At 44.2% G+C, this 16543-nt stretch overlaps 1 protein-coding gene across 1 annotated transcript in view; it reads right to left on the bottom strand.

Annotated features, from left to right (window-relative positions):
* The window catches only part of SUSD1 (sushi domain containing 1), a 74504-nt gene that overhangs the window by 25922 nt on the left and 32039 nt on the right, over positions 1–16543 (bottom strand). The window contains exons 9-12 of the mRNA XM_054986958.1: positions 12308–12399; positions 10525–10711; positions 5201–5298; positions 1969–2155 (exon numbers count right to left, since the gene is read on the bottom strand). Coding sequence (XP_054842933.1) covers positions 1969–2155; positions 5201–5298; positions 10525–10711; positions 12308–12399 — 564 coding nt within the window. The remainder of the gene's footprint in view (positions 1–1968; positions 2156–5200; positions 5299–10524; positions 10712–12307; positions 12400–16543) is intronic.

A 16543-nucleotide genomic window follows, 5' to 3' on the forward strand; every position in this document is an offset into this window, starting at 1 on the left:
AGCCAGCTTTTATAGGGCTTCCTTCTACTGCCCCACCCCTCTTCCAGCCTGGCCTTGGGCTGCACCAAGCAGTTGCAGCTGGGGTAGCTGATCTGGCCCCACTGACCAGCACCAGCTGTGCCTTGTTCTCTGGCTGCCCAGCCTCCCTGCCTTGGCTGATTGCTGAAGGCCTGTCCAGCTGCAGTCCCCTGGCTAGCAGCCCGGCCTCCCTGGCTGAGCTGATGGCTGAAGGTGGGTCCAGCTGCGGCTCCTTGGCTGGTTGCCCAGGGCTTCCTGCAGAGTGCCTCCAATAGCCCCACCTGGAGTGGCTTGGCTTTTGGCAACCCCTGGGCCAGGCTACTATTTTCTAGCTGGGGCGTGGCTGTGGGTTGTTGGGGCTGCTGCTGCTTCTCCTCCTCAGGTAAGGTCTTTGGGTGGGTGACTGCTGGGCTCCCAATCCCTCTGCCCTTGCCCCCTTCCGCCTTGCCTAGCCCCCTTTCCCTCCCTAGGGGAGTGGGACTCGCTGGCCTCTCTCTGTCTCCCCCTGCCTCCTGGGGCCCTGGGCTTTTGCCCCTTGCCCCTGGCACCGGCAGGTTCTGGCTCCATTTGCCTGTGGGAGGGGTTGACCTGCTGTCCCCCAGCTGCCCCCTCTGCCTGCCAGTCAGACCGGTTGACCTGCTGTCAGCTGGCTGACCAGTTGACCTGCTGTCAGCTGGCTGACCAGTTGACCTGCTGTCTGCTGGCTGCCCCCTCTGTTTGCCCGTCAGCCCGGCTGACCTGCTGTTCCCTCCTACCAAGTCTGGGGGCTGGGACCCAGACCCCGGACAAGCGGTTCCTCAGCTGAAGAGGTTTCCTCGGGAGCTGGTGGGCTCTTCTTCTTTGCAGGTTTTTAAGCAGAGGCTAGATGGGCATCAGACAGCAACGCTGATTCTGTGACTCAGTATGAACTCAGACAAATCGTGAAAGGGAGGGCAAGAAGGGATGAGCCAGAACTCAGTTCTTGTGCCTCTGTCTTTTGTGCCCAAGAAAAGGTCAATCATTACATCAGGAGCAGGAAGGGATTTTCCTCCGGACTGGCCAGGATCCTGAAGGTTTTTTGCCTTTATCTGGACATTGAGCAGAGGTCACTGGGGGAGGGGGGGGGATAGCTGTGAATTTCCTGCTTTGTGCAGGGATTTGGGACTAGATGACCCTTGAGGTCCCCTCCAGCAAAATGACTGTGATAAACAGGGGAGTCTCTGCATCTCTTGGTGTTCCATGAAGTCAGGGCAGTTTCTGTATGGCAGTATGGGACTCGCCCAAGGCCATTCAGCAAGTCAATGTTACAGCAGGTATCTGAATCCAGGTTTCGGAAGCCTAAATTTAGTGTTATCTCCCATTCCACTTCAGCAAGAACCATAAATGGCTCTGCTGCAATTAAAATCTGTTCATCGTTGAGGTTTGCCCAGTCTTTACAGTGGAGGGGTAATGCATTTTTATTATAAATAAGTTCCTCCCCAAAATTTATTATTTGATGTTATTGTATGATCCAGAAGGGATTCTGCCCAGGAAGTAAGATCACAGGGAGAAGCCCTTCTGACTGTCCCATCAGCTAAAGAACCTCACCCGGTGGGTACATGAGACAGGGCCTTTTCGGTAGCAGCCCCACGATTACGAAACAGCATCCCCAGCCCCCTCTCTGCTAATCTTCAAGAGACAACTGATGCTGTTTTTATTTAGGACTGTCACTAATTAACTTTTGTTTTTATATTACGGGGAATCCTTACCTCTGTTTTTAAACTTTTCTTTTATCTGTGATTATTTTTATTTACATCGTAAGCTGCTTTGAGTTCCTGCACAGTAAATAAATAAATAAATAAAATAAGAGAGGGGCTTCCCAGTGGACTACAGTAACAACTGTAAAGAAAGGTAAGTCATTTCAATAGCTTCTTACATCTGATCTTTTTCTTTAAGATGAAACAGAGGGGGGGAAATAAAGAAACAGCTTACCAGTGATTGAGGTTTGCATGTAGACTAGGATACTATGTTCCAGATTTGTTGTGGAAATGTTAACGGTATAATTGCTGCCTGGACGTAAATTAAGGCACAGCTCTGGAGTCTGTGAATTCTCAACAAAATCAAAAGTCGCAGTATGAAGGAATTCCTTCTGATACCAACGTAAACCCCGTACTTGAAGCTGTAATAAGGCACACACAAGGCTGTGAATTAAATGTTTCTGGTGGTTTAACACATATTCGCTAATGGCATTTCTTCATTTAAACAGTCTGAACACATTTTTGAGGGGGGAGCAGTGTACACAGTGTTTACTTGCATCTACATAAAAATGAACTGGAGCACTTATTTCTAAGACTGAGTTGATACATGCAGCGGCATGAAGAAGGAAAGAGGTGGCAAGAATGGTCTGCACCAGGGCTTTTTTTCAGCTGGAATGCGGTGGAAAGGTATTCAGGCACCTCTTGAAAATGGTCACATGGCTGGTGGCCCCACCCCCTTAGCGGCGCAGAGGGCAATCTAAAGTTCCCTCTGTCTGGAGATCAGGGGGCAGGGCCACCGGCTGTGTGACCATTTTCACCGAGGGTGACTTAAACTTTAAAAAACTCCCCCCTTGTTCCAGATGACCCAAAGGGACGTCATTGTGCGGTCCTGTGCTGGCAACCCACTGAGTTCCACCACCTCTTTTCCCAGAAAAAACGCCCAGGGCTGTTTCCACACGGCTTACCTCTCTTCGTAATGTCCCGGTAGATTGCGCAAAAAACGTGGAAGATCGTGTTTCCTCGTGCAAGATTTGCGTGACGTCACGTGACATCACGCAAAGCTCACGTGAGAAAATGAGATCTTCCGCGGTTTTTGCGCGATCTACCGGGACATTATGAAGAGAGGTAAGCCGTGTGGAAACGGCCCTGGTCTGCACCACTTCATATTACAGGAGAGGGACCCTGGAGGACTTGTGGGGCAAAGGACATCCCATTCTGAGCCTGCTTCCTTCCCTGGCTCTGGTTCTGCTTCCCTGCCATTCCTCTACTACATCTCTGCTTCCCCCCCACCACTCTTTCTTCTTTCCCAGTCACCCCGCCCCGCTGGTATTTTTTCTTTCCTTTCCCTGTATCAGTCCAGTCTTTTCTTCTCACTGTTGCACACCCACTTATTTCCTCCTATTTCACCTTGTAGCTATTCCATTTTTTCTTCCTGCCTATCCATCCCCTGCTCTGGTTCTCCCTGCCGAAACACATGACCCTATCTTAATTTTCTAATGCTTTCAAGCCCATTTTCCTCCTGCTCCCACCATCCCATGGTCCCTCCTTTTTCCCTCCTCACCACTCCAGCTTGACCTACTGGCTCCTTTCAGGTCAGCCAGGATTTTGTGCAGGGCTTTCAAAAAAAATTTAAATCACCCTCGGCAAAAATAGTCACATGGCTGGTGGCCCCACCCCCTGATCCCCAGACAGAGGGGAGTTTAGATTGCTTTCTGCGCCACACTGCGGTGCAGAGGGCAATCTAAACTCCCCTCTGTCTGGAGATCAGGGGGAGGGGCCACCAGCCATGTGACCATTTTCAAGTGGTGCCAGAACTCCATTCCACCGCGTTCCCGCTGAAAAAAAAGCCCTGATTTTGTGTAATTCTAGCCCATAGCTGTTTTTTTCTCTCTACAACATGTTCTGATGGTGCAGTTTTGTTTGGGGGGGTAGGGCTGGGACCAGTTAGCCCCCAATTGTTGTTTTGTTTTTCTGCCCATACCTGTCTGTTAAGATATATGAGAGCCAGTTTGGTGTAGTGGTTAAGAGCGGCAGAACTCTAATACGGAGAACCAGGTTTGATTCCCTACTCCTCCGCTTGAAGCCAGCTGAGTGACCTTGGGTCAGTCACAGCTTCTCGAGCTCTCTCAGCCCCACCCACCTCATAGGGTGATTGTTGTGGGGATTATAACAACACATTTTGTAAACCACTCTGAGTGGGCATTAAGTTGTCCTGAAGGGCAAAATATAAATCAAATGTTGTTGTTATTGTTGTTGTTATGATTATGCTTACAACCTATATCTGGCTTTATCATCTGCCACCATGGACCAAAATGATTACTTTTGGGATTGTGAAATATGCACTGCTGAGGGAGGGCTGTAATCTGCTCTGAGCCTGCTTGTGGAGACAGCGGACTACAAATCAGACTGTAGAGTATTTTTGTCTGCTCTAGCTAGCATGTTTTGAAACAAATCAATCCATTTGCCTACCTAAGTAGATTACGTAGATGTGGAAGCGATATGATGTGAAACTGGTGTGACAAAAACATTGTTGCCCTTGTTGTGTACATATATATGGTTGGATCTAACCAGCTTTTTAAATTATGAATATTAAAAACTATGGCCAACAATACATCCCTCCCATCACCTTCAACAGTGGGGGGTGGGGTCTGGCCTCGGAACTATTGGCGACACCTGCAAGGGCAACTAAAGAAGAGGTAAAAAGCGCCATTTTGGAAGTCCATCGGGCTTCTTCAAAATATGCAACGAAGCGTCAGCTGCCTCGCGAGATCATCATCGATTTTTCATCTAAAAGGATCCGAGACACTATCCTATACAACTCATACAATGCGGATCTGGACTTTCTGGGTAATAAAGTCAAGATACTGAAGGACGTCCCATTTTTAGTTCGGAAAAGAAGATTTAAGTATAAAAAATTCGCAGCTCTTCTGAGGGAACGTGGAATAAAGTACAAATGGCTATTTCCGGAAGGTATCTGGTTCAGTTACAAAGATCAAGCTTACAAGATAACATCAGAAGATCAACTAAGGGATTTTGAGGACAAAAATCAAGAATTTCAGCAAGACACCAAGCAAGAAGAAAAGGCGAAGTCTGAAGGGGGGGGAGGGAACGAGCACTGCGGCTGCAGTTGCTCAGAGAGAATTGCGTCCGAGGCCCAGGGGGGGGAGGAAGACTTAATTTGAATTGTAATTTGTATTTTGCAAGGTTAACCACTCCATCAATATCATACAAAGTTTTAATTCTTTAATAATGGCAGTATGAAGGGAAAGCATTATGTGTAGTGTAGTGTTGTTATATGTTGCTGTTTTTTTTCTTTCCTTCCCTTGCCCCCCTTCTTTCCCTCTGTATTGTTAGTCAATGTAGCTAATAAAAAAAATAAAAATCTTAAAAAAAAAAACAGTGGGGGGGGGAACCCCAGGCTGATTCTAGTACTTTCCACAATGCTCCAGAACCACACCCTTACTTACCACATAGGTTTCCTCAGATTGTACTCTTCCTGATTTCCTCTGCCATTTAACACAGGTGCCATTAAATACAGAGAGGTTACCAAATACAACTTCTTTTTCTGAGGGAAAAAAAGAACAGAGTGGGAAAAGAAATTGGAGGGCAATAACCAGAGACTATCAACACCATTTAACGATGGAATGCTGTTAACGGAAATGGATTATATAACGTTACTAAAGTAGATGTTGGCAACCAAATAATTGACCGGTGAGTTCAAATCAGTATGTGAAATTCAGCCTCACCATCTGGAACTTGTTGGCCCCTTTCAGGCTGTTGTTCATGACACTGTGGTGACAACAGAAGCCAGAAATGGCAGAATTCCTGTTGGACTCTATTTATTTATTCAATCCCATTTGTATCCCACCCTCCCCACAAGCAGGCTCAGGGTGGCTTGTCTAGGCTTGCCAGTCCCATTGGGGGGGGTGGATGCCCTGCCCGCAGCCTCTGTCCCCCGCCACCTGTCACCTGGCTGGTAGGGGAAAGGTGCAGGAACATGGGGGTGGGGGTAAAGCACATTCCCACATGCATAGGAGCACCCGCGTTCACACCCACATTGCACCAGGAATGACATAATTCCTTACACAAAGTGAAAGTAATGGGCCACACTGGGGGACTATTGAGTGAAAATTGGCCCCCAATGTAATGTTTGGAGCCAATTTTTACTCAATCAGCCCCTGGTGTGACCCATTACTTCCATGTCGCCCCAGGAACAATGTCATTCCTGGTGTGATGAGGGGAGCTCCAAGCACAGGCACAAAGTTCACATGCGAGGTAAGTGGCTCCTCCCCATCCCCTGGTTTGGCACCCTCAGGGAACTGGCTACCCTATTCTTGTCTCAAGATTCCATCTTTTCTTGCACACTTCCTTCCTGTCAAACGGCATAGTTCCACCTCTCTTCAAATTCATGTCTTTACCACCTGTTATCTCATCAGGAGATTGCTTTTTGAGCTTCTCAGCCTTTTGGCTAAAATTAAGTGTAGACACAAAAGAGCTTTTGTTTTTTTTTCTGAAGACTCCCCCTCCCCATTTTTCCAGTGAAAACTCTTTGTCTTCCTGTCATGTGACTTTGCAGTCTTGTGCTTGCAGCTCAGTAGGTCCCTGCTGCCAAGTCTGGAAAGGTTGAAGATCATTGATTTAGAGCCATTAGATAATGTTAGAATTGCTTATGCTCTGTGTTAACATTTCTTAACTCTGTATTGGATTCTTGCTAGTTTAAATCTTTGCAAATTGCATTGTTATAACCTATTATACGGTTTATTGAAATGTCTTTGAAATTGACTGTACTGACTAGAGATGGGCATGAACCGCAAGACGAACTGAAGTTTGTCACGAACCAGCCCGCTTTACAAACCAGCGGTTCGTGGAAACCCATTTTCCACAAACTTGTCTGCTGGTTTGTTAGGTTCGTGTTAAAACCCAATACCCCTTTCCACCCCCAGATCAGCTGCTTGTCGGGGATCTCCCCGCCAAGCAGCTGATCCAAGCCAGCGGGGGTGAAATGCCCTTTTCTGTGCCGCTTCGCAGCAAAACAGAAAGGGGCATTTAAACTCCACGAACTACAAACCAGTTCGCAAACTGGGGCAAGTTCATAAAAGTCCGTGGTTCATGAAACAGGATGAATCACGAACCACACGGTTCGGTTTTTTCCTAGTTTGTGCCCACCTCTAGTACTGACTCCTACTGTGTAATCCGCCTTGCATCTCAGTGAAAAGTGGACTATAAAGAACATAAATAACATAAATAAATCCTGTTTATACTATGGATATTTTCCAGAATTTTTATTATGGGGCTAGGTTTGTTTACGTGATGACATAAATACACTGTTGAAGAATTTCAAGCTTTCAGTGTTGTTAAATCTAATGGTGTAGTTTTTACTCAAGAAAAACTTACCCCTACATTGTGTATTTTCTATAACCAGAGGCTGCAGTTTTTGGCTTCAGTAAGAGAAAAACTTTTACACCCCCCCATAATACTGTTTTCCCAAGGTCATGTGTTATCGTTTTCAGTCATGGTGAATGTTTAGATACTGATTAGAAAATCATTACCGTGGGAAATATTTATAGGGTAAATCTATACTTAAGACATCAAAATGATTTAACAAGTGTTCTTCCTCTACAGTGAACTCAGGAAATTGCAGTTTTATGAGAGAAGAGTGACAGATCTCTAAAAAACATCCACTTCCCTAGAGTACAATTCCTGAGATTCTTACGAAAAGCCACAACAGTTAAAAGGGACTAGAACATTCATGCCCTTCTTTATTAGTCACTTGTACAATTAGAATGTGAACAAATTCAGAAAAATCAGCCTTATACATACATTTAACAGCATCACTGCCACTGCTCACGTATCAGCCCGCAATGGAATAAGACCACCACATATTTTATTTATTTTATTACATTTTTATCCCATGTATAATGTTCTGCCAGACTGTGGGAACTTTACTCTGCAAGGAGACATAGACCATTCCCTAGCCCAAAGCCTGGTTCTGGTACTGGCAAGAGCATCCAAGGTATGTGCATCAGAAATCTCACTGAATGTGGTCAGAAACTGGGGCAGATTGTCCCTTCTGCACCCCCCCCCACCTCCCTCTCTCAATTACGTATTAACAGACTGTGGGAACTGTTCCCCACATGGAGAGACAGAGAAAAACCTAGTTCTGGGAATAATGCCATTTAAGTCTGGCAGCCCCAGGAATCCCACTGAACTGACAGTTTGTGCTAAATAAGGAACTAGGGCTATCGCATTCTTTTTTACCCCCAAACAGTAGCAGTTTCGACACGGCTTACCTCTGCCCATAATGACCCGGTAGATCGCGCAAAAAATGCGGAATATCTGGTTATTATACACCAGATATTGCTATTTCCAACAAAAAATAGGGGTGGGGGGGACAGAGCCATACATTAAAATATAATGAAATCAGAAAGAGGCAAAGCAATACGGTAAGATAAGAAGCAGCAAAGAAAAGCATGAAAGCGGAAGATTAGGCTGAAGACAAAAAAGTTTTGAGCTTAAGAAAAGCTGGACAATGGTGTTTTGTTCTCATTCTTTATATACCTTTTCATTGATCAGAGGCAGCCCATCCTGTTTTTAGGAGAACTGTCAAACTTTTTTTGCTTGTTTCATTATCAAAATGTATTATCCAGGAATTTTCTTTTGAATATCAACATGACACGCATTTCCCAAGAAAACTCCCTTCCTTTTTCATCATGTTCTCATCAGTCAAACCCTTCTCTATCCCATCTTCACCACCACATGCAAGCGTGTGTAATAATAACATACTTTGGGGCAGTATATAAATCGAATAGTGTTGGTTTTGTCGTTATGTCATTTGGATCAATGGTAATGCTCTTCAACTTTATTGTACTTATGTCAACAATTTTGCAGCCAAGACATACTATCTCTGTCCTGTCATTAAACCTATTGCTGAATTATCATCTTACTGGCCTTCACGGGATCTCTGAGCTCCTTAAATCAAATGGATTGGCAGCTTCTACTTACAAAAGGTAAAGGTAGTCCCCTGTGCAAGCACCGAGTCATTACTGACTCATGGGGGGGACGACGCACCATGACGTTTTCTTGGCAGACTTTTTATGGGGTGGTTTGCCATTGCCTTCCCCAGTCATCTACACTTTATCCCCCAGGAAACTGGGTACTCATTTTACCGACCTCGGAAGGATGGAAGGCTGAGTCAACCTTGAGCCGGCTACCTGAACCCAGCTTCCGCCGGGATCGAACTCAGGTCGTGAGCAGAGCTTGGGCTGCAGTACTGCAGCTTTCCACTCTGTGCCACGGGGCTCTTCTACTTACAAAATACTATTTTTGTCCATCATACTTGGTCCTATAACAGCCCAAAGTCAGAGTTCTTCAGAATAATGACTGGATTGGGTTTGGGGACTGGATTAACAAGGGCAGAAGGATATAGCTGCATCAGCTTCCCTTGCAAGGCATATTATCAATCCAACAGGATTTCTGGGGATTTCCAACAGGATTTCTGACTTTGAAGTTTGGTGTTAAATATCAAACTTTTGGTCAAAGAACATTCTAGGTCCTCTTGTAGGGCACAGAAACTGGGATTGTATGATTTGAGGTGGCCCAACACTTATTCTGGAGTGGAGAAGAGATGCATCTGCCCCAGTTCCATATTCTGAACATGTTCAATGCAATTTCTGGGGGTACCCGATTTTGATACTCTTGGTGCCAGATTCATGCTTTGGGTCACCTCAGTCTCCAGGGTCTGGAGACTGCTTTAGGTGGCCCAAAGCTTATGTTAGGGTGTAGAAGAGCTGCAGCTGCCCCAGTTCCTCACTCAGAACACCTTATTAATACAGCCCTAATTCCTGACTTTTGGGGGACTGAACCGGAGACCTTACGAATGCAAAGCATGCACTCTGCTACTAAGCTTCTCCCTCCTTCCCAGACAAGAAATGACATCCAATAGAAGGAAGGAGCTATGATTATACTTCCTCATTGCCTAGGATCTTGGCAATTCCAAGGTTCCAGGCAACCAAGAAATGCAGCTCCCTCTAAATGAGTAATTCCCCCTTCTCAGAGCCAAGCTACAAGTGATGCCTGACACGAGTTGGACACTTGTCAGCTTCCCTCAAGTTTTGATGGGAAATGTAGGTGTCCTGGTCTTACAGCTTGGCTCTCCATTTTTACAGAAACCCCCCCACACACCCAGAAACCCCCCCCTCACCCAGTGGAGGGGAAAGGGGGGGCGCCCGGCGAAAGCCTGATGCCAGCACTCCCCTCCCGACCGCATGTTCTCCCTCCCATAGACTGCCATTCTGTAAACTTCAATTAAATGGAGAGCCAAGCTGCAAGAACAGGACGCCTACATTTCCCATCAAAACTTGAGGGAAGCTGACAAGTGTCCAACTCGTGTCAGGCGTCACTTGTAGCTTGGCTCTCAGACAGAGAGGCTGCATATGATAAATTGTGGCAGTAATTGTGCGGGGAAAGACCATACTTTCAAGGGCAATGTTCAGCTTCATAGCAATCATAGGAAATTGAGCCTGGGTTTGCCAAAGGGTTTACCTCAGTTCCGTTTCTGTCTCCCTATCCAAACACTAGCAAACTGGCTGGGATTGGAAGAGGGGCTGGGGTGAGTGACAGAAGGGGGAAAAAAGGCTCGTTTCATGTGATGTGCCAGGAAACTGTAGCTTCTGGCACATCAGCTACAAGTCCTAGTACACCATTCTGCATTCCCAGACCTAGAAATATTCAAGTCAAATTACTTAAATTATTAGTCACTGATGCCAATACTTTCCAGAAGTGGAGAACCTACCAACTACTGGATTTAGTATCGAGAATGTTGAAATCAAATTGCTGGATTCCTCTTCTATTTTTATACTGTAGTTTGTGTGTGGATGATGTGGCAAACACATCATTACAGCCTCCTCCGCAGTGGTTAGGTTAATCTTCAATTCACTGGCAGTTTTCTTAAATTCAATCCCTAGCATCCTCATAGTAAGCTGTTAGGAAAATAAAAATGAAGTCAACTCTCAGTACTTAAAGAGTTCATGATATATCTACAATATAGACATAACAGTCTATTTCATTTTCCCTAGACATCTTTTAAATTTTTTTATTTTACTAGTAAAATTTATTTTACCAGTAAAAAGGGCAAATAAATAAAAGAAAAAAGTAAAGAAAAAAGAATTTAAAAAAAGACAAGGATTAGAAATAACAAAGAACAATAATCAAAAAGAGTCCAGTAGCACCTTTAAGACTAACCAATTTTATTATAGCATAAGCTTTTGAGAATCAAGTTCTCTTCATCAGATGCCTGATCAAAACTGGGCAGATACAGAAGAGGAGGGGGAAAGAGAGAGAAAAAAGGGAGGGGGCATAAATCACAAGAAGGCAGAATGCAATTAGCATAGAGGCAATCAAAACATTCCTTTGCTTGGAAAAGTAAACATTTCCTTTTGGTGTGCAGTCAGTTTGTAGCAGTGAAGGTATCCAATTCCTATGTAGTATAAGCCTTCGGTAACCACAGCTCTCCCTGCCAGTTGCATCTGACAAAGAGAACTGTGGTCCCCGAAAGCCCACACTCGGCGTCACTGGGCTCCCCCAGATCACGCTACTGGACTCTTTTTGATTTTGCTACTACAGACTAACACGGCTAACTCCTCAGGATCAAAGAACAATAATACGTTTCATCTTTCTCTACCACACCTATCATATTTTAACAAACATAATTTTAGTTTTGATATCTCTAAAATTTACCTTTTCCAATACTGCCTCCGTTTCTCATTATTTTTCCCAAATTTATCTTCATAAAAATCAAAGCCACAGTTCATTTTTCCTTGTCTCACACAGAAAGTCAATGAGGGGTTTCAAGTTAACCATAAAAACAGACAATGTTTTATCTCTGATCAGAGCTGTAAGTTTAGCCGCTCACTCTGTCATTTTCATAATCCAGTCCTCAATTGAAGGCAATACTGTACTTTTCCATTTTTGCGCATATAAAAGCCTAGCCCCCATGGTCATATACAGAAATAAAATAACATGTTGATTTTCCAACTGTTTATCCATTAATCCCAACAAAAAGGCTTCTGGTTTAATTATCTTCAACTTTTTTTGTATTATCATACAAATTTATGACCAAAAATTTTTCCCCAGAAAATTTTGAGCACTGTAGCTTTACAAGATAGAACTAAGAAAGAATTTCTAGCAGCGTCAATGAATTACAACTTCCAGAATTCTTTGAGGGAACACTTACAGTAAAAGCAGTACAAGCTACACAGGTTCGTGGTATAAATACACTCTCAGAATCGGCCCAAGTATAAAATCTGCATTAGATACGGAGTTCTGCCTTGAACTGGTCTCTTGAGAATTACCCCAGGCTAATCGGAAAGTAGATACCTATCTTTCGTATGCACCAAATAAACACAGATCTTTGCATTTACTGCAAATTTCCTAACTTGGCCCACTTTGTACCATGTTTAAGAAACTTTGTGCTTTCAAGTCAAGTGGCTTTGGAGACCTCTTTTATTTAGCAGCATTTTTAAGAAGAATCTCTTACACATATAGCAAGCCCACTGCGTAACCCAGGTCTTACTCACTCTGTAAGTTTCGTTTACGCCCGCACTTCCATTATGCCTCCTCCACGTGAAACAAGAATTGTTCACTGCAAAACCAATAAATCCTTGCACTTCTGCAAAAAAAAACCAAACGTTTCTTTCAAATACATTGCCCATCATGCTTTTAGCCTCTTGTGCTCTGAAAGAGGAGGGTTGATTCCTTCTTGTTGTTCAGTATCACACAATCGAACTTAACGCACATATTATTTTGACAGACAGCAAGCACCTCATGCTACAAAAAACATGGACGACAATGCAGTGGTTAAGAGAGTTATTTCTTGAATACTGGGAGAGTCTGAAAACCGTTTTCTCAGTTACCAGATCAAGTTCAGATTTATTTCATTGTGGAACTAGGTCATAGTGAATAAAAGAATTCAATGACGATAAATTAACAACACTTTAGAATGTAAACACAAGGAATGCTTAACTTTAAAGTACCGAAACTTCGTTTTCCCAAAAATTCTGTCCCCTCCCGAAACAACAACAAAACTCTTCCTTGTTGTTATCCCTACATACATAATAATCGCCCAGTATCTTCTTCGAAGAAGGACTTAAACGCTCACACGAAGCCTTGCTCCATACACAAGCATCCTTTTCTTTAAACCAAAAGACCATTCTGTGTACTCAGTGAAATTATTATTTATTTATTTATTTATATTCGATTTGTATTCCGCCCTCCCCACACCAGCAGGTTCAGGGCAGATTACAACCATATAGAGTTTAAAATACATTAGCTAGAGAATACCAATTAAAATTGTAAAAACATCCACATTTACACAATTTAAAATACATATATATACATATACATAGCAGCACAAAATCCAACCGACTAACCTTTACCCATCTCCACAGCATTGTAGCAGGGACTGTTTACCAAATGGGAATGTTGCTAGTGGGGAGGGCATATCCTGTAATCAACTAACCAGAGGGCTCCGCCTAGCACTGCCCGTACACCTGGCGGAACAACTCTGTATTGTAGGCCTGGCGGAAGGATAACAAATCTTGCTGGGCCCTGGTCTCATTAGACAGAGCATTCCACCAGGCTGGGACCAGGATCGAGAAGGCCCTGGCCCTGGTCAATACCAGGCTGGCCTCCCTGGGGCCAGGGACCTTTAGCAGAAGTTTACCACTAGAATGAAGAGTCCTCTGGGGTTCATATGGGGAGAGGCAGGCGGTCCCACAGATACTATTGCATGCAAGCTGTGTGTGTGATACTATTGCACATACAGGGCTCTTCAGTGTGGCAAATCAAAGAGCCTATATGGCTCTTACACACATTAAGAGACCTGAAGCTGCTTTATACTGATGTGATCCACTGGTCAATCAAGGTCCATATTGTCTACTCTTAACTAGCAGTGGCTCCCCAGGGTCTCACTTGCTACGTGATCTTTTGAACTGATGGTACCACGGATTGAACCTGAGATCTTCTGTATGCAAAGCAGACACTCTACCACTGAGCCATGGCCCATAGTTCCTAATCCTTCTTCTTGTCTATTTGCCTCTCTTGATTTCAGCCATCACCATTATATTTTCCTCATGCATGCTGTTATTGAAGAAGGCCACTGGATGCCACTGTTGTTCTGTTCTTTGAGCTTGAAACAGGTGAAAGAGAGAGAGAGAGAGAGAGAGAGAGAGAGGAGGAGAGGGCAGCTGAACCAAAACCAAAAAATTGAGATGGTAAAGAGTTGAGAACAGTACACAGCAGAGTGGTAGGATACCAGTATATCTTATAATAACATTTATAATAATAACATTTGATTTATATACTGCCCTTCAGGACAACTTAATGCCCACTCAGAGCGGTTTACAAAGTATGCTATTATTATCCCCACAACAAAACACCCTGTGAGGTGGGTGGGGCTGAGAGAGCTCTGAGGGAGCTGTGACTAGCCCAAGGTCACCCAGCTGGCTAGAAATTTCTAGCCTAGAAATTTATCTAACCTAACCCCCACCCAAAGCACAATGCCTTCATTTTTCACTGGCTGATAGCATATTTCTGCATTTAATTTAGGCACATCCAGGCCAACCCATTATTTCTAACATGCCACAAAGGGGTTTAATGGTAATTCCACATTTGTCTAAAACAAACCTGCAAAAATGTTAACGAGCCAAAAATTTATTCAGGAGAGCATTACTTCTTTAATTTTGCAAGCCCTGCTATCTTCTCCAAGCACTTTCTTCTCTCATTTTTGGGGAACGACACACTGTTTTGTTCATTATGTTAATGTACGTCATCTTCAGGGCTTTTTTTCAGCGGGAACGCGGTGAAACGGAGTTCCGGCACCTCTTAAAAATGGTCACATGGCTGGTGGCCCCGCCCCCTGATCTCCAGACAGAGGGGAGTTTAGATTGCCCTCCGCGCTGCCGAAACTCCCCACTGTCTGGAGATCAGGGGGCGGGGCCACTGGCCATGTGACCATTTTTGCCAAGGGCGATTTAAACTTTAAAAAACTCCCCCCCTTGTTCCAGCTGACCCAAAGTGACATCATTGTGCGGTCTTGAGTTCCACCACTGAGTTCCACCACCTCTTTTCCCAGAAAAAAAAGCCCTGGTCATCTTATATATTTGTTTGCAGATCTGCATAATCTGTGACCCGCCATTCCCAACTCAGCCCACTAGCCAAGTGGTGTGGCCTGCCACAGTGCCTGATAATGCTTGAGGATGTCCCTGTTGCAGCAGTGCCAGATAACCATGAGATCTAGCTCCTGTGACCACCATATCTGACTGCTGGGCTGTTCCTGCCTTGGCGCGTCACAAGCTAAATGAGCCTGAAGGACTCTGCTCTGAATTTATTATTAAAACATGCTTAAGGATGGAGACTTTCAGAAGTGTCCTTTAATATGGGACATCAGCCTTGTACTTTTAACGCTGGTACCATACACTAAAAGAAAACTTTCACGTTGTATTCCAGGGTATAATCACACTCAATTCAAATTCAAATATATCATGGGGTAAAAAAGCAAGTTTGTGCGGTGGCAGAAGACGTATTTCACAGTAACCAAATACCCAGAGCCTAAAAACACACTTTTGCGTGAGTCAAAAAATAACTGTATTCATAACATTCATTGCATAGTTTATTTATATTGGGGGGGAGGGTTAGCACCATTAACTTTTCTCTCTGTGGTAAGACAGATGTCCTCCAGGTTATCAGGTGAAGCTTTAAAAAGCTTCCCTGTAGCTCTGTTTTCTAAGGAAATGGCTCACATGGTATCTTTTAAACCCTAAAAAAGAGTTATGAGCTAGGATAAAAAATAATCAAAGGTCCAAATCAGATTTCTGGGGTTCTTTTGTACCCCAGGCACACTTTTATTTGCAGAATGAAAACTGTAGGGGTAAGAGGCTGTACTTTGGGAATATTATTTAATAATGTGCAAGCAGGGCTCATTTTGTTCTGGCAGTTCCCCAAAGAAGTCACATTAGGTGGGCCTAGCCACCTGACTCTTGGCCATTTGGGGTCTGTTTCAGCCTGGATTGGAGCCGAAACAGCCTCTGACAGGTGGTGGATCACTCTCCCACTCAGCAGCGGCCCGATCCTGACCATTTTGGGCCCCTTTTCAGCCATTTTCAGCTCCTTTTTGCCATTTTGGGCCCAATTTTGGCCTTGAATAGCCAGGATTGGGTCCAAAACAGCCAGGACAGGTGATGTCAGGGGGTGTGGCATACGCAAATCAGTTATGCTAATGACACACTTCCGATGATGGCAAGGGGGTGGCATATGCTAATGAGTTATGCTAATAAGTTCCTCCAGCTCTTTTTCTATGAAATGACCCCTGTGTGCAAGTAAGAACGTCCTAAAAGGATAACATTATAGAGCTACGTCTCCCAAAAAAGTGCAACCAAAGTGGAAACTCACTCCCTGTGTTGATAGCAAGGTTTCAACAGTTGCACCAAAAGGAAAATTTCAACAGGTGCCTCTCTGCCTTCCTCTAAAGCACTGCCACAGAAGAAGTCTAATTTACTGGAGTTATTCCTTCTATGTGCAACTATTAAAATCATTAAGAGCCCCAACCTAGAGAAAGCAGTTTAAACCAGCCAGCCACCTCCCCCCTCCAAATATACCAGAAATTCTCTCACAGGAACAGTTCAGTGGAAAGTTCATGCAAGAAGAAACAAAGACTGAGCTAATGATTTACTGCTTTCTTTGGTCTAAAAATCCAACAGGAAACTATCAGAGCAAAATAATTACATTGCTAAAACTGACTGCCAAAAGCAGTGGTG

The sequence above is a fragment of the Eublepharis macularius genome, chromosome 8 (assembly GCF_028583425.1).
Source record: "Eublepharis macularius isolate TG4126 chromosome 8, MPM_Emac_v1.0, whole genome shotgun sequence".
NCBI lineage: Eukaryota > Metazoa > Chordata > Lepidosauria > Squamata > Eublepharidae > Eublepharis > Eublepharis macularius.